The following is a 25,355-nucleotide window of genomic DNA, read 5'->3' as shown; positions in this document are numbered from 1 at the left end:
TAACTGTAATTTGGGGACAGGACCACCTATCTTGCGGAGCTGAAGTCAAATGAGATTACTTAAGTAAAGCACCTAGTAGGTGCTTGACACATAGAGGGTACTTAGTAAATGATAGTTTCTCCATCTGTCTTCCCATTCTTTATTCAAGAGCCATTAAAAATATTTACTGAGCGCTTACTTTGTGCCAGGAATTGTTCTAGGCACTTGGACTGCATCAGCAGATAAGGAAACAAAAAAAATCTAGTCCTCAGGGAGTTGATATTCCTCAGTTACACCTCAAGTCTTCCAAGTTTGGGTTAGAAGCTACTGACATTCTGTTTCCTCCATCAGGGCATTACTATACCACAGTGCTAATGCCTGCCTAACTCTCTCTCCTCCTAAAGAGTGTGCACACCATGTGGGTGGACGGACACCCCTGTATCACCATTTCCTAACACGGTGCATGGGATGTAACAGACACCCAGCAGATATCTGCTGAATGAACCAACGATGGATGGATGAGCAGATGAATAATTAAAGTGAGCTGCTATTCACTGTTTCTGCTTTGCTTTATACCTCACTTCCTCTAAGCCAAAAAAAAAAAAAAAAAAAAAAGGCTTAGTTTTCTCCAGAGTCTTTACTTCTTAGGGAAATCTGGAGATTCCAAAGGACCCAAGGAATGTGGTACCCGGTGCAGGAGCACTTGGCAGTCACGTTGAGAACCAGAAGTATCTGTGCTCCTTCTTCCCAGCCAGACACAAAAAGACCTGGCTGTGTGTCTTGTGTTGCTGGACTCCAGACTGGGTCTCAGGAACTGACTGTGGGGCTGGTGGCCCGTGCGTGCTAATCCCGTCTTCTAACTTCTGTGTCTTGAACTTCAGTCAGTGCAGATGCATGCCTGAGCTCTACAACTCTGCCTTAGCATGGTGACAGCAGGAGGCGGCGTGGTGTTGTGGTTGAGAAGGTGGAATTTGGAATTCGACCTGGGTTTTAAACCTGGCTCTGCCATTACCAGCTGTATTAGGTCGGATAAGTCACTCCTCTGAGCTTCACCTGCCTCATATACAACTGAAAGGTGCTTAAAGCAGAGTCAATATTCAGTAAATGGTTGTTATTGCTGCTGTTATTATTATTGTACACCCACTACACCTTTCACTAGGGCAACCAAAACCAGTGAGGTCCGTGGTAGGTACTGATTTGGAGATAAACAATCTGTGCTAAGCCCCTTTTACTACCAAAAAAGGGAAGGAGTCACCTGCCCCCCAAGAACAACTCCTATCCACAGAGAAAAGCTTAATATGTTGTTCCCTCATGCTACAGACAGGAAAAATAAAGTCCCGTGATGCAGTGGGTCTCCATGTCCCATGTGAGTTAGCAGCCGAGTCTGCCCTGGCCCCCTTTCCCTCTGCCAGTGTCAGTCTTCATTCCACAGAGAGGCTTCCACTTACGGGAGACGGTCCACATTTCTCCCTTGCACCGGCCAAAAGCAATCGGTCTATGAGAAGCGCCCACTGGGTAAGCACGGGAGCCTCTCCCTTCATCAATGTCATACCTTGGGAAACTATCTCCAGTATAGATAACAGAAAGAATAAATATTTTCGTTGAGAGAAAAAAATGAAGACAAAGGTCAAAGGGAATCATGTAATGGGTTGAGTCAGGGAAGAAAAAGAAAGCATTTTTTTCCCCTCTCGCCTCTTTTTCTCCAAAACAGGCTTTATATAGAACTTGTCTAAGAGCCAATTTATTTGATATGGAAAAAATGTGAAAGCCGTAAAATACACACACACACACACACACACACACACACACACACACACACAAAGAGGTATTTGTGTTGGAGTTTAGAACTTGAATTACCAAGAGATAAAGGAGTTGAAGTGGTAGGTTGACTTGGAATGATGTTGTTTTTTTGTTTTTTTTTTCCTCTCAGAGAACTTTCAAGTCAGGAAGTGGAGCCCGGCCCAGCCCAGGTCTCCAATAAATTCCTTGGGACTCAAGAAAGACAAAGAGGAAGGTCAGTGAAGTCCTCAGTCTCGCCCTTGTGCCTGCATCACAGTGGGGACCAAAGAAACATTTGTTGGGCTGAGAGAACAAATGGTACATAGGGCGGCCCTGAATAGCGGTGGTTTGGGAGGCAAACTGGCATAGGATGTGGCATTTTTACCAAGTGGTGAAGGTCTGCTCAAGTGTGAGTGTCAACAGGAAAGGGACGAGGTCTGAGCTGTCCCTGAATCTCCAGCTCCCAGCACAGACTCTGGCACATAGATCGTCCTCAGTACATATTTGCAAATTGAAGCAGTAGCTGTATGAGTGGAGACCTTGAGGATTCCTGGGCCTTCGAGATCATTTAGAGCAGTGACTATAAACTCTACCAGCATCAGAGTCATCTGGAGAGGCCCTGTGCTCCGAGCTTCTCAGCCTTCTTGGCTGGAGCCTAAGAACCTGGTCTTTCTAAGTTCCCAGGTCCAATGGACACTGCTGGTCGGGAGCCAGGCTTTCAGAGCTGGATTTAGTGCAGTGGTTCTTAAACGTGGCAACATATTAGAATTATCTAGTGAGATTTTAAAGTCCTAGTGGTCAGGCCTTATTTTCCTTTACCACTTAAATCAGTAACTGGAAGGGGGAGAGGTTGCAAGTAAGCCGGAGGTGGTTTCAAAATGCTCCCAAGTTTTCATAAGGTGCAACTGAGTTTGAGACCCACAGGCCTAGGACAACCTCCTTGTAGATTTAACATCTCTGAGGCCTGGAAAAGGTAAGTGACTTGCCTAAGATCGTGCAGCAGGCTAGTGACTTAGCTGAGAATAGAACCCAAAGTGTTTCTTACTTCTTCAGTCTAATTTCCACCATTCCACACTTATCAACCCATGTCAGCGCTCACAGGCTCCTAACTCAAGGCAAGAAAATGAAAGCTGTGTTTAAACTGAGGTTTTAAGATGTCTATTATTTCTTCTCTTCATTGTTTTATACAGAAATTTTAAGTGGACGCATATTTATAGAACTTTACCACTCTAGACAAGCGAGGAGATGGAAGGGACAGGGTTATGGAATATTTTCAGGGCAAGACGATCCTTTAAGTACATTCTCAAACACAAACCAAGTGCTCGCTCTGAGCTCTTAAACAGATGTTCTCCATCTCTGAGTCAAGGAATGGGCGAGGGTTTGCTTGCGATGTGCACGTTAATTGCCGGCATTGTAAAAGGAAGTGCTGGTAAAGTGTTTGAAAGTGGTTCTGTCTCTTAAAAAGATTAAAAGTTTCCTCCAGAACTTGGTTTCTATTAATAATTGGCTTAGCAAATATTTTCAAGTAGACGGAGCAGAGGCTGTATCTTATATCAGCTTAGAACCAAAGAAAGTGCCACAAAAGGCCTATAGAAACCATCGACTTCAATATTTTCATCACACAGAAGAGGAAATCGAAGCTCAAAGAGACTGGCTGATGTATCTAATACTTAGTATGTGGACCAGCTGGGGCTAGACACAAGGCGTCTGACTCCTGAGCTATTGTTCTTTCCAACATTCAAAGTGTTCTTTACTGATGTCACTTGTACAAAGCAGATGTCCAGCGAACGTTTGGTGACTGACTTCACAGACTCTGGGTACCCAAGGTAGGTGTGGAGAAGACTCCCTCATCTGTTAGATGAAAGCAGAGATCAGAATCCATCTTTAACCACCCAGTGGTTAAGTGCACTGGCTTGGGAGTCAGGATGAATTCCAATCCTGATCTCACCACTTCCTAACTATGTGATCTTGGACAGTGACTTCACATCTCTAAGCTACGGTTTCCTTCTTTGTAAAATGAGAAGGAGAATAGGGCTGTGGTTGTGGAGAGGATGAAAGATGTAAAAGACGCAGAGACCTCAGACCGTTGTCTGGCACACAGGAAAAGCACTAATGACTTCATTATAAGGTGGCCTTGCTCATAAAACATAAATCATTAGGATGTTTGAGGAAGAGGTGACAGAGAGGCGGCCTGAGAAAGGAATATTAAGGACAAATGTTATCTCACATAAAAGCAATGAGTATCCAAAAAGAATGATGGAGACCTCGAGCTGCAAGGGCTCCTAAGATCAAGTGGGTAGGCACCTCTCTTCTACCTCAGATAACAGAGCACAGGCTGTTACTGGTTATGTTCATCTTCCAGCCACATTCTCATGCGAGCATCCAAGGACATGCTCAATTCCCAGCCAACCTGCTGTAACTTCACCCCCTCCTCACCCACTGAGAACGCAATCACTGTGCAGGAATACTCTTTAATATAAAAAGAAAATCATTAGCGAACTGCAGTTCTTGTACTTTCACCAGTAATAAATGACTTTCTCATTGCTAATCTCATCCAACTGCCTTCATTTTACTGCTGAGTTGCAGGGAGGTCAGAGAGGCTTAGAGTTAACATGCTGGAGCTGCCGCCAAAAGTCAGGACCCCTGGTTCTTTGCCCATTGCTCTTCCCACATCTCCTCCACCTTGTTGAGACAATTCTACACCCACTGCCAGGTTGCGAATCCCCTGAAGTGAGTCTGGCTGTGATGAACCTTCTTCCAGTGCAGGCCTCTCTGACCCTCCTGACATCCCTCCACAGCCCACCCACTTGATCGTCCCCTTACCCAGCAAGCACACTTACATGTCTGTGAATCTTCTACTGAAGTGTAGGATGGAGGCCACATCCACCTGGAGAGGAGGATCCCGAACCACCTTGTACTGCAGGGGCTTACACGCCAGGCAGAGCGGGCTGTCTGCAACGGAGGTCAACATGGCGGCATCGATCTCCAGGTGCTCATCCAACGTGTAGATCTGGAGGCCATACACTTCCTCGCCCACATCCCGCAGTCTGATGGTCAGTGGGACGTCGCAGAAGACGTTCTGAGGGCCCAGGGAGATGTTCTTCCCACTGACAGTCAACAATTTGATGTCATTGACAGCTCCACTAGAGTCCCAGTCAGTGGAGACAAAGGTCACCCAGATGGTCAAAGACTCAGGGACCAAGGGGTAGCGGAATTCCAGTTCAAGGTAGCAGCCTTGAGGCTCAGGGCAGGCTGGGGGCACTGTGTGTGGGTTGACAGCTGAATTTGGGCTCCAGGTGCGGACACTGGACTTACAGGGCTGTTCGACATCTGGATGACCTGTGGAAAAGAGGTGAGAATGTGAGTTCCTGAAAGTCTTCAGAGTTTCCTGCAGACCTCAGGAGACACTGGCCAGACTAGAATGCAGAGAAGGGGGGAAAAGAGAAGGAAGGTTCTCGGTGTCTTGGTGAATCTGCTGTATGCACAGCACCCAGCTCATCCCCACTCCTGTGATACAGATCTCGACAAATCACCAGACATTTGGCCAAAACTATATATTCAAGTAAGTGTCTTATGATTGAGCTGACGCCCAAATTTTCCTTCCTTATCTTTCACTTGTAGGCTTTTCTGCCTCCGATGGAAAGAAAGAAGGGACACACATTTGCTAAAAACTATGTCCTCTGAACTTGTTTAATTTTTTCAAGGACTCATTTCTAAGGTGACACAACTAAGGCTCAGAAATGTGGACTGAACTAACCAAAGTCTCACAGCTTGAGGTGAAAGGTCAACAGTAGAGCGCAGTTTCGTCTCATCCTGTAGCTCCCCGTTATTCTCCGACTTTGGTATAACCCGCTTGGAATGGCAGAAGGATCAGAAACTTCCAGCAAAGAGGAGGTAAGTAAGGATAGCTTCTGCCCCTTGGGTTGAGGATTCTGGGAGGAAACTGTCTAGAACCATGAATGACAGAGCTGGAAGACAGCCCTGGAGCCATCTTATCTCTCTTCCTCCCCTTCTCCACATGAGGTCATTCCATACCACTGAGCTGCTCTGAGCTCCGTCCAGTCTGACTCAGGAAGGGGAGGGTTGGGGGAGGAGGGGGGAGAGGGAAGGAGAGATTCTTCCACTCTTTCCCCAGGGAGACGATGCCTCATCCCCACTGATCTCAGCCTGCAGCGACTTCTGAATTTTTCTCTGCTGAGATCATTAGTCCTAGACCCTCAGAGAGCTCTCCTCTGCACTGCTGAGAAAAGTAATCAGGACTCAATGCAGTGATTGGCTCTGATTTATTTAAGGGTGTCGAGCAAGAGATACACGTCAGCTGGTGAGGGTAGGGTGGAGGATCTCAGGTTGTCCTATTTGCCACACTCTTTCTTTCTTTCTTTAGCATCAGTGGGGGGGGGGGGGGGTGGTGGTGGAAATGCCATATATTTCTAAAGCCAAAAGGAAAACTCAATCTTTGAAAAACAAATAGTGTCACAACATAACAGGAATCACCAAAATATGAAAATTAGAAAGCCAATTTGGGTGGGAAAGCCATTCCAGCTAAAGCTGTTGATGCCTCCAATGTCCCTGCCTCTGCCCAGCCAAGGGAGAAGAGACATGCCCAGTGGAGATGGAGAACAGAAGGGAAACAGAAGAAAGTAAGGGGTAGGGATGGAGGTGGGGTGGGCAAGAACAAGGAAAATTCAAAGGATTTTTTTTGACATAACACATCAGAACAAGAAGAGATGGACGTAACTCCATGATCCCCTCCACCTCTCCTGGGCCAGGTTCATTGATTGCTTGTAGCAAACGCTGGCTAGAAGAGACCAGCAGTTTAAGTCAAAGGCACAAATTAAGACTCCTACCGAGGCTGAAACCTTTCTTCCCGTTCACTCTCCAACCCAAAGAGTTCCCGATTCTCTTGACTTTGTGGGTTGTTGGCACTGCTATCACTTATTCTTTCAATAAGCTTTAGTGGGGCCAGCATTTTAATAGATTATGAAGCACATCCCCTGGCCATTAATTTATCTGATTCTTACCCAAATCCTGTAAGATAGTTACCATTTGTCTCTGTTTTGCAGCTCTGCTTCACTCAATGCTTAACACGGTGCTTGGCCCATAAATAGTGAACACAGTGGATGTTCAATACGTATTTGCCAAGAGAAGAATCTTCTGTCTTGTTAATACGGAGTTAAAAAAAGAAATTAAGGCTCCATGGAGTATTAGAGCCTGCTGTGTGATGGCGAGTGCCAGGTGAACATTCCACCGCCCTCCCTCCCCCACCCGGGGCTCTCCTGGAACTGGCAAGGGATCGCTCTCTCCTCCTTGGAGAAAATGACTGTCAGTGGTGGGAAGCCACAGGAGAGCAACGATGACAAATCTGTTTGGCTCATGCTTTCATCCCCGGTTTCTTGTTAGTCAACAGAGGAACCAAATGCTTTTCCAAAGGACAGGAAAGTGAGCCTGGTCATTATGCTCAAGTAAGTGAACAGGACTAGAAATATTAGCAAACTGTGTGCTTGCTTGGTTATCAGAGACAAACGTTTGATGTAAAAAAGTGCCTCAAGGGGTACTGAGTCCAACCCATCCCCCGAAGCAGGGATCCCTTTAATAATACTGGGCTTCACGCACTGACCATCCTCTGCGCGCGGGGCGCTGTGCCAAGCACGTTACATGCCTCAGCTCTTTTCATCCTGGCAATAAGTCTATGATGTAGGTTTTATTAAACTCATTTTATGGAAGGGGACACTGAGCCTCTGATGGTTAAGTAATTCCTTGGTGGGGAGTAGAATACTATGTGATACTGTTGGTCCAGAGAGAGCATGTCAAGCTTTGAAGGAATGAACAATGAGATAAAATACAGCTCATTGTATCACCTCCCGTAACGGTGCCTATCCCACCAGGGTACTATAAACCTCAAACGGGACAGAATATTTAATCGATGCTCACAAATATAGTAGCTCTGTTCTGAAACATAAGGAAGAATTAACAAGAAAAAGCTTGGGAGAAGGAGGTATTCCAAGCAAAGAGAACAGTTGAGAGATTATGAAATAAGATGACTGTGGGTTTGAGCGCAATGGGAAAGCAGCAAATGGTGAGGCTGACGAGCTAAGCAGAACCCAGATTAGGAAGGGTCTTGTATGTCACTTTAAGGAAACTAAACTTTATGCTGAGAGATGGGGGGAGATACGGAAAAATTTTAAGGAAGCAAATGAAAGTTGTCCTCCAGAAAAAACAATGTTTAGAGTCACAGATATATCCATCCATCCATCTATCCATCCATCTATCCATCCATCCGTCCAACCAGCCATTCAAAGAATAAATATTGACTGCCTGGTCTGTATCTAGTGTTCGGATGTCATCCCTGGAAAAAAAGGTTTTGCAGACAGGGTCTCTGCCCTTGAAGAGCTTCTAGTCTAGTGAAATCAGTTAAGAAACTGCTGTACTAATGCAGACAACACACACCTATCACTTGTATAAAGGGAACATCAGAGGAGATGAAGACAAATCAGAGTCCATACGGAGGAAAAATGGACACAGCTGGGAAACTGGATGTGTGGTGCTAAGTCTGGGAGAAGGGGGAAGGGGAGGGGAGGGGAGGGGAGGAGGAAGGAAGGTACAAAAGTACTGATGCTTCATTTCTGATATATTTTTGTATACATGGTGACCAAATGAAGTTACGTGTTCGTATAAGCTATCCGCTAGAAATGAGGCCATATACGTGTGTGAATATTTTTACACATATGTATTCTGATTTAAATGTACGTTTATGACAATCTGTACAGACATCTCTCACATATCTTTGTGTATATACACTGCAGCTGTTGACACAAATATAGCTATAAAAACTTGGTGCCAAGTTTTTTCCAGATGGATACTTCAGCATACCTGAAATATTTGGGCAGAAACATGGGGAAAACACTCACACGAGTAAGAAGAAAAGAAAACAGTGAGTGCCATCTGTTAATCGCTCATGGAAAACCCAGCAGTTGCAGTGTATTTTATGCCCGCATAAGTGATCTTAACAGAGATTTGAATTGATCAGATCAAGCTTTCTAATTCCTGAGCTACAAGTGTACCATGGTATCAGATGCCTCAGAAAATATTCATCTGTGAAATACAGCTTTTGCTCAAGAGATGGGAAAATATAGTTTCTTCTGAGTACAACCACTTTCTGTGGCCAAAGGCAAGAATTTCTGTGACTATATTCACCTGAAGTCCATGAAATGGAGTTAATGGAACATAGTGGGCTTGCAATAAATATCTGTCCAATGAAGAATCTTCTACCTTGTTAATACGGCGTTAAAATAATAAGGTTGCAGCTCTGTGGACTATTAGAGCTGGAAAGGACGTTTGTTCTGTGGGTAAGATGCTATCTTCAGAGAAGCAAAGTGACTCACTCAAGGGCAGAGTACACTGATGACTGGGTTCAGACCAAGATCCCAACCTTGTCATCCTCCCCACCCCCACGCTCTTTCCCCAACCCCAAAGATACGTCTGGCACTGCTCATGGATTGGGGAATTTTATGTTAGTTTGGGAAGTCCAAAAACTTAAACACACAAAGATAAATAGGATGAAAATGAGTTGAGAAATAAATTGTAGAGTTTGGCTCATGGAAAAGTTTATTTCTTCAAGAATATTAAAAGGGTCTGAGCCAAATGGATCACAGAGCCTGCAATAGGATGATCTAAAAAAAGACCAGTGTCTTTTCCTGGCCTGCATGTACTAAATTTGCATCTCCTGAAGGAAAACCCGGGGCTGCTGGGCTTCCTCGGAGGCCTGAGTCAGCTCGGGGAACCAGGGGGCTCAGTGCTTCCGGTGGAACTCTGTCCTGCACGTCATGTGTTAAGGGGCTCAGGGACGTACCAGGAACACACTCAGCCAATTGACAGTTTGGTTGGACGGAGGTGTGGGAAGACGTTAGGAAACTGTTTCATTCCTTCAAGTGGTAGAACACACCAAGATGATTTTAGCCAGAAAAGTCTCAGGGAAGAGTCTTGCTACATGTACCTCCCAAATAGCTCTCAATTCCATCGACTTTTCTCTACTGTCATTGCCAGGGACCTCACGTAGGCCACCACCATCCCTCTCCTGGAATCACGTAATAGCCACCTGGATGCTCCCTCTCCTCCAGTGAACTCCTCCCCCAGTCTCTTTGCCACAGAGCAGCTCAGGCAATCTTTATAACAGGCACATCTGACCGTGTCTCAGCCCCCTGCCAAGACACGTGGCATCCCCTCACTGCCGTCAGTATAAATCCAAACCCATCTCCAGCTGCTCATTAGACGTCTCACCCCAGTCCACACTCCCTAGGCCACACCTTTCTCTTTGCACTCCAAACCCACTGAAGTTCTTCTCCTGTTACTGAAGAGCTCTTGTTTATGGGGGTTGTATCTATCAGCCGTTACCATATTGTGAGTTAGAACTGAGAAACTTTAAAACACAAGAACCCAGAGCAGGACAACACCGCATGCCATGCAGCCTCTGGAAGGTCCCACTGTACGCTCAAGAGAGGATGAGAGTGACAAAGGTAAACAACGTCATAGTATTATTGTAAAAATAACTTTGGACTTTGAGGACACGCTGAAAAGCCTCAGGAACCCCGTAAGCCGCCAGCTCACACTGAGAAAACCTCTACATATGTCAAACTTCTCTCACCTTCTCAAATGTACCTTGCTCCCTGGTGTGGTGACTTTTCCTGGGGCGGGGGGGCCATGAGTCTCCGTTCATAGTGGGGTCCCCTTCTTACCATGCTTTGTACTTCTAACTAACATGAGCCTCCACACATCCGAGGGTCACCGCCCGCTTGCTGACCTGACTCCCCATTAGAGGGTCAGCTCTGCCTTGTCCGCGTGCCTAGCACGGGCAGAGATGAGACCGGTGCACACACACAAGCACAGTCAGGTGGAAGAGGTGCAGTCCTTCTTCTGTAAGGACCCAGCAGGATTTCAGGGAGAACTTTCCAACAAATGGAGCCACAGGAGGAAGGCCAAGGAAATCCACAGGCTGGTGTTAGGAGAGCCTCAGGCAGGGAGGGCACAGAGGGGATTCCCGCGCTGGGTGGGAACCAGGCATCCCTTCCAAGTCTGACAGCCTGGGACTCTGTGAGGCTGAACGGAGGGCTTCTCCCAGACATCCCTCGCGTTTTACATTCCAGATGGATTTGTTTAGAGTTCCCGAGTCTGACTCTCATTTTTATTTTAAGCTACTTTGGAAGATAACAGAGTACAGTGAGGTCTTTTTTCTCCCTCACTTCCCTCTCTGATCCCTCTCCCTGGCTTTATTCTATCTCTGACTTTTTCTTTGTTAACCTTCTTTCTAAACATATAAAGGAAAATGGAGGCGTTCTCGCTGAACCTTAGTGAGGAGTCAGACTCCGCTCTCTGTGCTGGACTGGGGTCCCCACCCAAAGACAGTTGGCATGAGCTGGCCTGTGTGCACAAAAGCACGAGAGACTGACAGGGGGTTTCCAAGCGGAAGTCTCTGAGGACAAGGGAGGGCGAGAGGAGAATATGGGGTCTCCGTCAGCCTGCCTTCAGGGGCTTGACCTGAGCCCCAAAGAAAGAGACGTTGCAGAAGGAAACAGAATAGGCAATTTTCCACGAGATTCTCTAAGCTGCCTTGCTTCAGGGCCAAGTGACACTGCAAGAAAACACTGGGTGAAAGGCACTTCCTTCATTTCTATAGAAAACCTGGTGGATGTGGCAGCGAATGGTACTATTAGGGAGCACAGAGATTACTGGCCCCCTGGGAAGGTCTGGTCATGGGTGGAGCCCACAACACTGGCAATCGTGAGACACTTCCTTCAAGTGTTTTGCTGATAAATGTATCTCCAAAAAGAGGTTACATGACAGGAAACTGAGCGGAATAGTTGTGACACGTATGGGAATGCCCTGGGTATTCCCAGAGTTAACGGAAGAAGAATCAAAGGCTAGTGATGCCTTGAGGCCACCAAATATGTGTACTGATTCTAATGTGACCTCGTTTGTACCCACAGGCTGTCAGAGGCTCGGGTGTACATAAAACACACACATACTGTGTTATATCAGGTGTGTGGCCTTGGGCACTTACTTAGTGTCTCAGGGATTTTGTTTCTTCATATGCAAAGTGGGATAGCACACCCAGAACAGTGCAGGTGCTCAAAAGACTTGTGTTGAATGAATGCATGAATACTGGCCCTGACGAAGGGGAAAGGGTACAAACTTCTAGTTATACAGTGAATAAATTCTGGAGTTTTAACATACGGCATGGTGATCATAGTTAACAATGCTGTGCTATACACTTGAGAATTGCTTAGAAAAGAGATCTTAAATGGTCTCATCAAAAAAAAAAAATTGTGAGGTGATGGATATGTTAACTAACCTCACTGTGCTAACCACTTTGCAATACATACGTGTATCAAATCATCAAGTTGAAGTTGTACACCTTCAACTTACACAGTGTTATATGTCAATTATATCGCCATAGAGCTGGGGGGTGGGGTAGAAGACAAAAAAAAAAAAAAAAGGACTACTGACCTTGCAGGGTGATCTTAAGATCAAATAAGATAGTATGTGGAAAAGACCATTGAAATTATAAAAGTACATCTACATCAGAAGAGTTCTTTGCACACTCAACCTGCAAAAGAGCTTCCAGGCCGGCTTACCTTCTGCTTCGCGAGGACTCCAGTGTCCCGATGGGCCACAGGGCATCGGGGAGGAGGCATTGAAGGCAAACTGCACCAGGATTCTCCCCTCCAGGCAAAGGTCACATGCTGATCCCAATTCTCTAGGAGGCCAAGGAAAGAAGGAAGATGCACCGACTTAGGAACAGTTGACTGAGCTCCTGACTCCACTAAGCCAAAGGCAGAGGTTACAACACACCTGTGTTACCCCATCCTCCCCTCCCTGTCTTTGCCAGAGCCTCCAGAATATGACCATAAGTGAAATTCCTCCCTACTGCCCAGCAAAGACCTTGTTTGGGCCTCAGTGGCTTCTGTTCTGGTGGTGGATACACTTCTTTCATTTTAACCAGCCCAGCATCAACAGGTCGAAGACTTACTACATGCATTAATCTTCATTTTATCAGTCATCGAAAGTTCCACTGAAGATTTGATACGTGCTTGTGAGAAAGTCTTTAGTCCCATCCAACCTCAAATTGTATTCTTTTAACAGTATCTGTCAGGTACCTACCATGTGCAGGAACCATCCTGCACCCTAGGTATTAAAGAGGAAGGGGGCATGGCTCAGTTCCCTCAGCTGAAGATGACTGGGCTGAACTAGACGATGCCAAAAGAACCTTCCTGCCCAGACATTCTGAAGATGGATGAGTCACTCTCTGACTGAACAGTCTAAAGCAGTCTCCTTACCATGCCATCTAATTCATTTTAGCAGTTTTCCAAGGGGCAAGCTAACCCCTCAAGTGGACCAGCCCCAGAAGTGGAACACTACGGTGGCTCCCCCTACCATGTAGTGTCCTGTGTATCTGGATTCAATCTGCCTTTAGCCACACGGCCTCTGGGATCCTACTTGTCCTCCAGACTTGGCCTCTGTTCAGGAGGCAGTTGCAGGGAAGGGAGAAAGATAAGCCCTCTCCTTGTGTACCAGAGTGAGCCTGAAATGCTGCAAATCTGAGCAACTCTTGTAGCAAGACTGGGAAGGGAAAATGTCCAGAAATGTCCCAACCCAACCCATTATTTCTCAAAATGCAGTGCTCCTGCCAATACCTCTTTCCTAAAGGAATCGCTACTCTTTGGCTACCTGGAAGACATGATGGAGGAATCCTATCTCAAGCCTTAGGACTGTTCCTTCGCAGGGAAGCTCTGCAGCCCCTGGGTTCACGTGGGGAGGCAGAATGTGTGTGTGAACACCACAGTCTGCTGGTGCTCCCCACTCACCCTCCACCCGGCTGACAGGGAGCTCAGCCCCAAACCAAATCTGAACAGTTCACGCCCCTGCTTCTCGGCTTATACAGTGGCCAGCGTACATAGTTTAACGGGTGGATAGATGAATACCAGCCACTCTGACATGTTGCTAAGACTCATGATTAACCTAGTCTAGACTCTCAAACTGCAGATTCTGCATCCCCACCTTTATCACTGCAAATATGAAACCAGACACATAGGTAGAAATTTCGCAAGCACACTAATATTCAGTGACAGGAGAATGATTAAATGGCCTAAAATTAATCTGCTCAGTGGAATGGTAAGTGGGTATTACAAAAATATTCACAAGAATTATTAAATTTCATGGAAAATGTGTTAGCTAAAATGTTAACTGAAAAAGTCATTCAAAACTGTATCTCTAGGAGCATCTCAGTGCTATTCAAATAATCTTAACATGACACAATATTACCTGCACTAATTTTGGGGCGGTGGAACGCAGGAAGACTCCTCCCTCCCTATTTTTGTTCCTTCTGGTTTTCTGAATTTTCTATATATGTTCAGCATGTATGAAGTACTCCTGGACTAGCAATAATAACAATTATACAAATATGCCTGTAGGCAGGGAATGAGGAGGAGCGAGAGAGAGATTGCTCAGCACCGCTCTGCAGGGCAGTTCCGTTACAGTGACCACAACCCATGTGCTGCAACCTAGAGTCACATAATGGGCTTTATGATGACAATGAGATTAAAAACATCCTGGGATGGAATCAGGGGTCGCAGTGACCTTAATGGCAACTGGGCCTTTCCATTTCTTCAGATGCTTTGTTTTGGATGATACACATACAGTCAACACAGTCACCTGCACCTCACTGAGTTCTTGACACATCCTAGGTTCCCAGTAAATACTTTAAAGAGTGGACAAACCATCATCCACCAGACAGTAAATGTGCCTTGTTTACACAGAGCCCCACAAAGTGCATTCCCTCATGTTCAATCACTGAGTCGCATGTTCATTCATTACTGCATCTGTTCATTCGGTGGGCAGTCATTGGATGGCCTCTGGTTACCAGCACATTGTAAATACCAGACACTGGCCATCCAAGGGCGAGCAGTTTCGGTGCGGTACCTGTCCTCGCGCAGCGTGCAGATCGTGGGCGCAGCAACCCATAAACAAGTAAGCAAATAGGTATCAACTACAGATCCAGTAAGTTCTGGAAGGAAAGTGGACAGATAACGTAGGAGAGAGTAATGGGCTTTTCAAGACTGCAGTAATCACGGGAGACCTTCGTGAAGGTATGGAGAGAGAGGAAGAATGACACAGAGTGGGTGTAAAGCAGTCTGGGTTCAGTCTCGAGGTATGTAGAAGACCTAAGGAGGAAAAAAGGGCTTGGTCCATAGGGGCCCTAAAAGAAACCTGTGTGGCAAGAGTCACAAATGAAGGGAAGAGCAGTAAGAGAGGCAGTTGGACAAATAGGCAAGGGCCAGATCATGGGAGGTCCTGTAGACTACACGTAGCTTATATGTAAAAGTAGGGAGTGGCATGATCTAATTCACATTTTAGAAAGACCAGTCTGAATGATGAATGAAGAGGAAACTGGGAAAAGAAGGCCAAAAGCAAAAGCAAAGTCAGTAACTAAAAAGCAATGGTGTGGTTCTGAGTATGGTCGGTGATGTTCCCATTTTATAGGTAAGGAAACTGAGGATAACGAGTACAAAGTAATTGTGTCAAGGTCATGGCTCAGAGAGGCACTGAGTCAATACAGGCTTTACCAAAATCAGGCTGTATCCTACGCATTGAGAGACTGCATAATACTGTGCTTCAAACCTCTGCGGTAGATCCTGAAGATAGAATCAAGATGGTCTTTACAATCTCAGAACTGGCACTCTGGAGGATTTTGCCTTGTGCTTCTAACAAGAAGTGGTGACCTCATGCTGCATTTTCAAAACTTGTTTTTACAACTTTCAGGAACATCACCCTTGACCTATTGGCAGGTTTCCATTCTTCTACCTTATTGTTGTACAAAGAAACCATAAATCCTCTGAGTTTTTAAAATCCAGGAGTTCTGCTTTCCATAACATAACACAGACACACAGACACACACGTATATACAGGCTGAAATTATGGAAGTACAGGATGCTAACACTGGAAGAGATTGTCTTTCTTACCCAGGTTCCATGAGAATCAAAGCTTAGAGCTCCAAGTCTAGTCTGTCCGATACAGCAGCCCCCATCACATGTGGCTATTTAAATTTAATTAAAATTCAGTAAATGTAGAATTCATTTCAGTTCCTCAGTTATACTTGTCACATTTCAACTGTTCCATAGCCACAGTTGGTTGGCTAATGGCTACCATATTGGACAGTGCAGGTACAGACCATTTCCATGATTGCAGAGAGTCCTATTGGACAGCTCTTCTCTAAGGCATCTACTGTATATAGTGAACTAGCCTCTCTCCTATGCACCTAGAATGGTACCAATTATGTACCATCCTTATGAGAATTGAGCAAATAGTTACTCAAGTCATTTTCTGTGTTCTAAGATTTGGAAAAGGAACCTAGTTGAGAAAGGCTAGGTTCCCTTTAGCTTACAGATCAGAAAACTGAGGCGGAAGAGGAAGAGGGAATGGATGAGGCTGCAAGGATCTCAGACCCAGGTCTCCTGGTTCCCTGTCCAGTGTTCTTTCCAATACACCACAGTCCATTGTTCAGAAAACTGAAACCATCTAGTCAACATATGTTTGCAAGACAGATAAAAATAAAGGAGTTAAAAAAGCCCAAGGTGGCCTTGAATTATTTATTCAGTTGCCCATGTGTTCGGACACAGGCTGTGGGAGTATCTGAATATGTTTTTTTAAGGAAAACCCTTGTATTCTCTTAGACCACAGATGTGAGGAACAGCAGGAGGACATGAGGATGGCCAGGGGCGAGAGGTTGGCATTGATGGATGTAGTGGAAAACACCGGAGACTTTGCAGGTAAAGAGAATTTTCAAGTAGCTCAAAAGCTCTGGACAACTTTGTACAAGATGGGAGCTACTATTTCTTGAACATAGAGTATGTGTGCTAGGCACATCACAGAAATCATCTTGTTGAATTCCCCACAGAATCCAAGTGAAGCGGGCATGGTTAGCACCTTTTATGGAAGAAGACTCAGAGGGTCAGAGAGGATCAAAGAGGTGAGATGACTTGCCCAGGGTCCCATAGGCTGGGAGTGGTGAAACTGAGAAGGGAACACAGACAACCCAACATCAAAGCTTGTGCATTTTGTACTAAGCCAATTTCCAGCATGAACTCTGTGTGCCTGGGAGAGTGACAGTTCCATTTCTTTACAACAATTTATTGAACTTGGTGACCTACTTCCTTTAGCCATAGACTATGGTCTACCTAGCTGTTAACCCTCATTACATGTTTCTAAAATGTCAGTTTTAATTTAACATATGATAACTCTGTTATGAAATCTTAGAATGAACAGAATAGCTATTGTATGAGCCTCAAGCACCAACTGACTATAGGTTATTAAAAACATATTGATCGAAGCTGAGGGCTCTGTGTAATAGAGACATATCTCATTACACAACAATTAACCCTCCAATGGGTTTCCAACAATCAGATGGTATTTATTTAATGGACAATAACTGCTTTATGAAATGCAAATTGAATACATACACAGGAACCTTCATTTACAAAACTTCCATTTTTAAGTGGAATCAAGGCCAAGGCTTGACCAAAAGTCTGATACTCCTCATTGACACAGAAAAAATAAATAAATGTATGGGTTGCTGGAAAGGCTGCTCTGAAGTGTCACATGAGGTTTCCCAAACCCAGCTCCGAGCCCCAGTGAGGACGGCTGGGGCAGAGGAAGGCAGGTGTCTACAGAGGGCCTACGGAGTGCATTTCTTTTCACATTCACCCAGCTGTCAAAGGAAGGTCCTATATTCAGGCACTGATAGCAGTGTGGAAAACTGGAGCCCAAATTTAGTGTGGTGCCATGATCTAATATAGTTTTTGCACACATACGCACACTTCTGCTTGTAAATGAGAGCTCCCCACCACTTTCTGTGGCCTTGTTGAGAGGAGGGGTAACACCTCTTCCGTAATTCGAGTTTTGGAGGGACTTAATGAAAGACAGGAGAGCCTGGGATAAGACACTGCAAGGTGTGAGTTGAAGCCCAGCCCTATCACCTTCCATGGGCTCTTGGTCAGATCTCTTCGCCTCTTTGAGCTCCAATCCCTGACTCACCTGGCAAATGAAGAAGCTGGTCCTTTTATAAAATTACTAGAAAGATGAAATGAGACTCTGTCTGCAAAGCATTTAGTGCAGAATTGGGTGCAGGGTAAGCACTTGATAAACACCGGCAACCACAACCATAGAATAATATTCATTAATTATGAGCTGGTTATTATTTCCACCATCATTAACATTGTGTACCATTGTTACCAGATAAGACATCCCCAAGAAGGGCTGGGGGGAGAGGGCAATATACTAATCCGCCTGAAATCATAGCCAAGTTCCATCCAAAATAGATGTCAACATCTTAGCATGCTCTCATAACCCTTTACAACTCCCTAAAGCCTGAGCTCCTTAGGGGCTCCCAATGCTGAAAGGCACCCCAGGAAACTGCTTGATTCAGGTCTCCACCTTCCAGCCACTGAGGCATCATTAGACCCACTTTTCAGCGGCAGAGAATAAGACTGGGAGGGAAAGCGATTCACTGCTAGTAAGTGATAGACCCGGGAGCTGAACTGAGGCATCTCGAGCCTCAGTTTATCATCCCCTGATCTTCTAAACATTCTACCTTCAGTTCTATAAAGCAACACTAGGCACAGGCAAAGATTCTAATTGTACAAATATATATGTGCATGCGTATAATGCACACATATGTACAAGCTCGTGTGTAAGGCACCCTTCATATACAACATGCATACGAAGGTGTTTGCCCATTAACCAGAGGCAATTTCAACTCTCGCGTTCATGGAGGTGAGGCCAGTACCTCCATCCCAGGGGAGGTTAATGCAAGAGAGGTTTCAATGTTTTTAATAATGAAGCCAAACATCCACTCACTTAAAATATGCACCATTACTTGCTGATTTCTATTAGCAATCACTCATTCCCTGACCCCCCAACTCTACAACATGCCCACATGGACCAGTCGCTGTACTAAACGTTGCAGGCACTCATTAAATAAGATCAAGAACCAAAAACACACTGAAATCCCTCTTCCGAGGCTGCTTCCCTTCCAAGTCTGCCTCTTCTGACAGGAGAGAGAGAGAGAGAGAGAGAAGGATCGACACTTCACAGGCCATACTCACCTTTCAAAGAAGTGGCCATCGATGGGCGGGAACCACTCCAGCGTCACGGAGTCGGTCGTGTGGCCCATGACCTGGGGGGCGAGGGCGACAGGCGCCGGCTTCCTGGAGGGCTGCCAGCTCTGGTACACCAGGTCCAGGTAACAGTGCATTCTGGCGACTTGATTGGGCGTGAAGGAGTCCGTGCAGTCGTCATCTGCAAGTGGGCAGAGGGAAAGATAAGAACCTCGCTGCACAGGCGGGCAGGCGAGAGAATGATGACGTCTCCTGGTGGCCGGAGAGCCAGCACCCCGGCTCTTGCCAACTCAGAGCTGGCCTCTTCCAGTGCTCAAGAGTTAATGGTCTGTGAACAAATTAGTGCAGTCATCACTTCTGGAGACAGGTGAGAGGGAACAGGAGGAAGGGGAGGGTGGATGGAACTGAAAAGGCATGTCTGAGCCTGGAGAGGGAGCGGCCCAGAGGTCATGGCTAAGGACAAGGGCAAGACAAGGTGCTTTCACGGGTCCCCAAGCCACTGGTCAGCAAGTCACCCTTACCCCTTCTCTCCCTCCCCTCTCATTTAGTACCTCTCATTCCTTCACTCATTTTGTTCACTCACTCACTCATTTGCTCGCTCCTTTACACACTCACTTGTTCCTTTGCTCATGCCCTCAGGTTTGTTCAACCGCTCACTCACTAAGTCTGCTATTTACTGATGCAGAGATATTTTCCTTCCAACAAACCTTCTGAGCATCAATTACATATTCTCTGCTCTGAGCCAAGGGTCATGGAAACATAAAATATTCTTGTGCTGAGGAGCTGCCAGTCAAGTTATAGGGTGAAGACCAGTTTATTGTATGGGTCAAGGTGGTTACAAGGCTGCTCAAGTCTGCGACGCTGACCACTGATGGAGAGGAGACAGCACACTGGGGGAGTCCGGTGAACCCACGAGGCTTCTGAAGAAGGAGGTACTTGAGGTCCACTAGGCTGCATGGCTAAGACTGGGAAAGAAAGTGGAGGGGCTGCGGGAGAGGGAGTTCAGGCCCACAGAGGCGTGGTGTCCTACGTAGTGAGCACAGGCCAGAGCGTCATACAGGCTCAGACGTGGTCCAGGCTCAGTGTCCATGGCGGGGATACAGGACAGTGACACCTTCTGCGTGTGGTGCTGTCACTGGGACATTTACTGTGTGCCCAGTACCAGCCAGGCATGGTACACTGTGCTGCGGACACACAGAACTCTCCTACTATTCTGGAGAAAATACTATTCCTCCATTTTACAGAGGAGGACACTGAAGCTGAGAGAGGTCAAGCTACTTTTCAGAGATGACAGAGCTGGGGGGCAGATCTGAGATTCGAACCCAGGCAGTCTTGACTCCAAGGCCACATTTTGAATCAATATGAGAACTTCTTTCTGAGTGCACAGAAGAAAAAATTGTGGGCAAAGTATCTTGCAGGTGCTTGATAAATGGGAGTTTAGTCTGAGCCTGTGGGGGAAGGCGGGCTGGAATACAATCTCTTAATGTCTTTCGATCTAACGACCTTCAATCTACTCTCTCCCTTCAAGGATGCGCAATGAAGGCCATGACCCGAGACTCGCCCCTCAAGGAAGATGTTTGCCTCCGTCCTTCCCTCCAGCAGCCCCATTCAGCTGCCCCAGGGGCAGAGCGAGGCACTGTTTTGGCTTGGTTTCCAAAAACACCACTTCCCAGAGGTGTCTGCCTGGTCAGGGTTTCCGCAGCTGGACCCCAGACGGAGGAGCACGGGGCTCGCCAGATCTTAAAATAAACCCGCCACTGGGAATCCTGCAGCATAAACTCACTCCCCTTCATCAAACAAACAGAAAATAAGTTTGGGCAGGTGCTGGGCAGTTGGACATGACCTTGAGAATCCCGATTGGGGAATGGACAGGGGTGTGAGGAGGCTGTGCACAGAAGCTGCCTCTGGTCCCCTTCACAATTTCTGACAGTCTCTTTCCAGCACCCTGGGGAGGTCTTCCATACACTTGGAGGAAGCAGAAGAGCCCGCTGTCCTGTAGCAAACACTCTGACCAGAGTGACCAAATGTCTCTCAAGCCCGTATGTAACTCCCTGCATACCAAACATCCTATGCGACCCCACTGCCTGAAGAATAGCGTCCGAAGGTACTCAAATGTTTAAGAAGAACTGGATGGTCGGGGACATTCTTCTTTGTGACCGTGAACTTTGTACTTCATCCCGAAAACTTTGGAAAAGTCACTGAGTAGGTTAGAGGAAGGCGGAGGGCATGACGGCTAAGCTAAGGAAGTTAGGGGCTATATACGTAGATACATGCATGAGGAATTTGGAGTCAACCGGGCAAGTGATCTTATGCCCACGGTGCCTCAGCTTCCCCGGCTGTGAAGTGGAGATGATGATGACGATAACCAGGTTGCTGATGTCAGAACGCCGCTGAGGGTTACACAGAGTGCAGCACCAAGAGTGCTGCTAAATGCTCAGTAAACGCTCACTGCCTCGTGACTCAGAGTAAGTGCGTGTGTGCGTGTGTGCGTGCGCACTAACGTGTCTGGAGTGTTGGAAAACTGGAAGCAGATAAAAAAAAGAATGTAAAATATTCATTCTCCTTGATCTAGCAACATCACATTTAGGAATTCAATCGATAGATATTCATGAACAAACATGAGGAAAAGTATATGTACAAGGATGTCTTTTGAAGCATCACTTATATAGTGAAAGTATTAGAAATAACGCATCCGTCTATTAATTGGGGGATAACTGTGTACTTTGAGGCACACGCATAGAATAGAATTCTAATCAGTCATTTCGAAAAGAAGGAAGCAGCTTTAAAGCTCACATCCCTCATGTATAAACTGGGCACATTTAAATGCACCCACCACACAAGAGTTGTGGTGAGGAGTCAATGAACTGGAGCTCATAAAGCACTTATCAAGATAAATGGAGAAGAAAAACAGCATTTTTTTCCCTCTCTATATTCTGATTTGTTTGCTTTTCTTCTCCCAAAGAAATAGCAGTTTCCTTTTCTAACTTAAAAATTAGCCATTCCCATGTCTGTCAATAAAAACGTTTAAAAAATGGATAGGAGACAGAACCTGGTAGGAGAACAAAACTGTGTCTGAACTTTAAAAGCTGAAGTCGGAAAACGCCCCTCCCAGGGTAGCACACCCAGAGACTGAGCCGCTGTCGGGATCTTGGGTGAGGCACCGGAGGGCTTCTGTTTATCACAGACACTCTGCCTCGATTAGCTGATGCCTCTGGGCAGCCCCTCTGGGCTTCCTGCCGCCACATGCTTCCCCTCCTGACATCCGTGGCCACCTGATCCTGGGCTCTAGGACCAGCCTACCCATCTTACTCTTCTGTCTCCAAGCAGAAAGGACACTGGGGATTTCAGTATTCCAGGAGCCTGCACCAGTCCCCACAGGGTGGATACAGTGCCCTGAGTTGGCTAACTACACTCTGTTCTCAAGAACACATTTCCACCTGTAGCTGGAAGGCCACAGAGCATGGAGGAGGCTCAGGGCCTGAACTCAGGACCTCCACCCCCCGTGGAACCTCGGGCACAATGCTGACCCCGGAAGCCTCACTTCCACCCACTGTGAAGTACAGAATCACGATGCTACCTGCCTCCCACAGCTGATGAAAGCATTTCACAAGCTAACCCATCTCCAGTGCATGAACAACTGAGCTGCCCTTGGTAAAAGTCCCTGTCCTTCTGTTGTTTTAAAAATAATGATCATGATAATAATAGTGACAGTAATAAATGGTTATGTTCACTGCAGAACATTTGGAATGTGCCAAGAATGTTACAAAGAAATAAACATTACCCTCAACATTACTGAGAGATAATACAATTAACATGTAGTATGTAAGTATGTGTGGATGGATGTGAATATCTATGGTGAATTTCTATAATTCCTATCATCGCAAAAATATCATATATACACTTGTGATGATACAGGATATTATGTGCCAGGTCCTATACTATACATTAGCCTCTGGGCTGTTTTCACATTAAATAGTTAACAAATAATCCTACTAATTATCATCTATTGAGCACTCATGAGATACCAAGGGCAGTGCTAATTCCCTCCCCTGTATGATCTCACCTACCATCATGCAAGGTACGTGTGATTATCCTTCGAGTATCGATGAAGTAACAGAGAAAAGTGACTTGCCCAAGGTCAAAGCACGCAGAGGATTCAAGCTGGTCCCCACACTCCAAACTTCATGCACTGAGCCACCGTGCTACTCTGCTGCTCTCCGTTTGTGCCCCTCTACCGTCTACTACGTCATCCTCTGTGACCACATAATGTCCTGTCACATGGGTGCCTTGAGATTCACTTCAGCAACCCACTCTCTTCAGACCTGCAGGAAGTTTCTAATTTTTCACATACAAGCATTTTTCCCCACTCTGCCTGGCAGGTAGTAAATGCCCGATTAATATTTGGAGAATTGCTAAAAACACTGAGTAAATCTTTAAACTCAGCCACTGAGAATTTTTTCCCTTAGGACATATTCCTTCAAGGCAGGACTGCTGGGTCAAGCCTACGTGCCTATTAGAAGGGACACACAGAATGATGGTGACAAGACACTTGCCCCCGTAGGCTAGGGCAGGCCTGGTTTACACACTCTTGAGGAGGCCAGGACCGGAGCGTCCTCCTGGTGTGCTCCCCGTGGCCGAGTCTCTTCAGGAAGCAGAATCTGAGCTGCTGCCTTTCCGCCTGCCCGGGGAACATCCAACAGCTCAACGTGACCACACGTGCCTGGTTCTCCGGGAGGCCTGCCCCCAGCACCTGCTTGGTGTCTGCTTATCTGAGTGCCTGGGACTGTCTCAAACTTCCCCAGTATCAGGAATAGAGCCAAACAATTACTGCTTAACACATAGGCGCCGCAGTAAAAGGCCTGCCTTGTTTTTTGCTGTGTGACCCTGGAAGAGTTACTGAAGCTCCCTAAGCCACACTTCCTCCATCTATAAAATGGGCACGGCAGTAACAGCACTTACCTCCTTAGGTTATTCTGAGGATTCAGTGAGACAAGCCTAGGAGGTGTTTCCCCCAGAGTCCGGCACATCCTAGGCATTCAACAATTACTGCAGTCCTGCCTCCAGCCACGTTCAATTCATTAAAAACTGCGTAAGACTCACAGTTCAGTTCCTCGGTCTCACTCGCCGCGTTTCAAGGGCTCAGTGGCCACAAGAGGCTAATGGCTACCCTACTGGGCGGCAGAGACGCAGAACACGTCCACCTTTGCAGGAAGTCGGAGCGCCCAGGACGGAAGGCGCTCGAAGCAGCTGACCCGGCAAGGCCCCGCCCCCTTGCCTTGATTGCAGACCCCTGTGCATCTCTCTCCCAGCCCTGAGAACCTGATCCTGCTCTGCATTTTGAATTTCATCCAGCTGCTTTTGTCACCTCATCTATCAGAGATCCTAAGGAAAACAAACATTTCAAAGCTCGTGGTCGCCTTGAATATGCTTTTGTGGGTGTAAGTTTGTTATCGTAGCTCAGTGAATTAGTTCTGCTGTTAATGGGTCACTGAGCTGAGGGGTTCCTTTAAAAAAACAACGGTAAATCAATCACCCTTTAGATCTGTACAAAGGGGAACAACAACAACAAAAAAGATTTAGTTTATGGGGGTCTGGTAGCTAGTGGCAGCTCCTGGCCCCTAAGAGGCCGGCAAACTTCCAAACTCATGTTACTGTTTATTTTCCATGTGCGTCGAGCTGGCCAAGGAAAGGTGCTATAGAAATGGAACGTAAGCACGGCTCTGTGAGGGGACCGGGCACCGGATGTGGGATGTAGGCTTGGCTGGGGGTGGGAGCCCAGTGGGAATCTGCTTTTGAGGAAATACCCAGCACTCAGGTCTTTTTTAGGGACCTAAATCTAAGCGCTATTTACAGTGCCAAGGGTGGGTACGGACCTTACCTTTCAAGAGACCTCAGGTGTAAGTTGTATGAACCCTAAATGGGAGAGGCCCCAGAGGTCATCAGCCCAAATGGGAAACCAGGAAGATCCTTTGGTGATCATCCAGTTTACTGGGTTTCAGGAGGGAAAGCCTCTCTCCCAGTGCAACTGAGGCAAAACCCCACCAGAAATGGAAAACGGTTGGGGGAGCTCCCCTGATTAAAGCAGAGATGGAAGCCTGGAGTCCCACTCACACAACCACCCAGGGCAGCCCCCCGCAGCATCTCTGTGGGGGAGAGTGTGAAATCCACCCAAATGGCTCAATGTCCCCATCAACCGTTGGCTGGGTCTCATTTGATGAGCAGCACAAGAGTAAAAGGAAAAAAAATACTTAAGAGTCCAATACTTATAACCTGGGGCCAATGGCTTCAGTCAGCCTCTGTTTTGTCCTCTGTGAAATGAGCATAGTTCCTACCCCATAGGTTTACTGTGAGAATTAAATAAGATGGTGTATATTAAAGTTCTTTACAAACAACAAACTTTACACAAGTAGAAATACTGTTACTGATAAGAAT

At 46.4% G+C, this 25,355-nt stretch overlaps 1 protein-coding gene across 1 annotated transcript in view; it reads right to left on the bottom strand.

Moving 5' to 3' along the window:
- PAPPA (pappalysin 1) overlaps positions 1-25,355 on the bottom strand; it is a 230,519-nt gene that overhangs the window by 146,645 nt on the left and 58,519 nt on the right. The window contains exons 5-7 of the mRNA XM_032478289.1: positions 18,912-19,104; positions 12,387-12,508; positions 4,599-5,097 (exon numbers count right to left, since the gene is read on the bottom strand). Coding sequence (XP_032334180.1) covers positions 4,599-5,097; positions 12,387-12,508; positions 18,912-19,104 — 814 coding nt within the window. The remainder of the gene's footprint in view (positions 1-4,598; positions 5,098-12,386; positions 12,509-18,911; positions 19,105-25,355) is intronic.

Source organism: Camelus ferus, chromosome 4 (assembly GCF_009834535.1).
Source record: "Camelus ferus isolate YT-003-E chromosome 4, BCGSAC_Cfer_1.0, whole genome shotgun sequence".
Taxonomy (NCBI): Eukaryota; Metazoa; Chordata; class Mammalia; order Artiodactyla; family Camelidae; genus Camelus; species Camelus ferus.
Note: the sequence above shows the minus strand (reverse complement) of the source record. Positions and strands in the feature narration are given on the sequence as shown.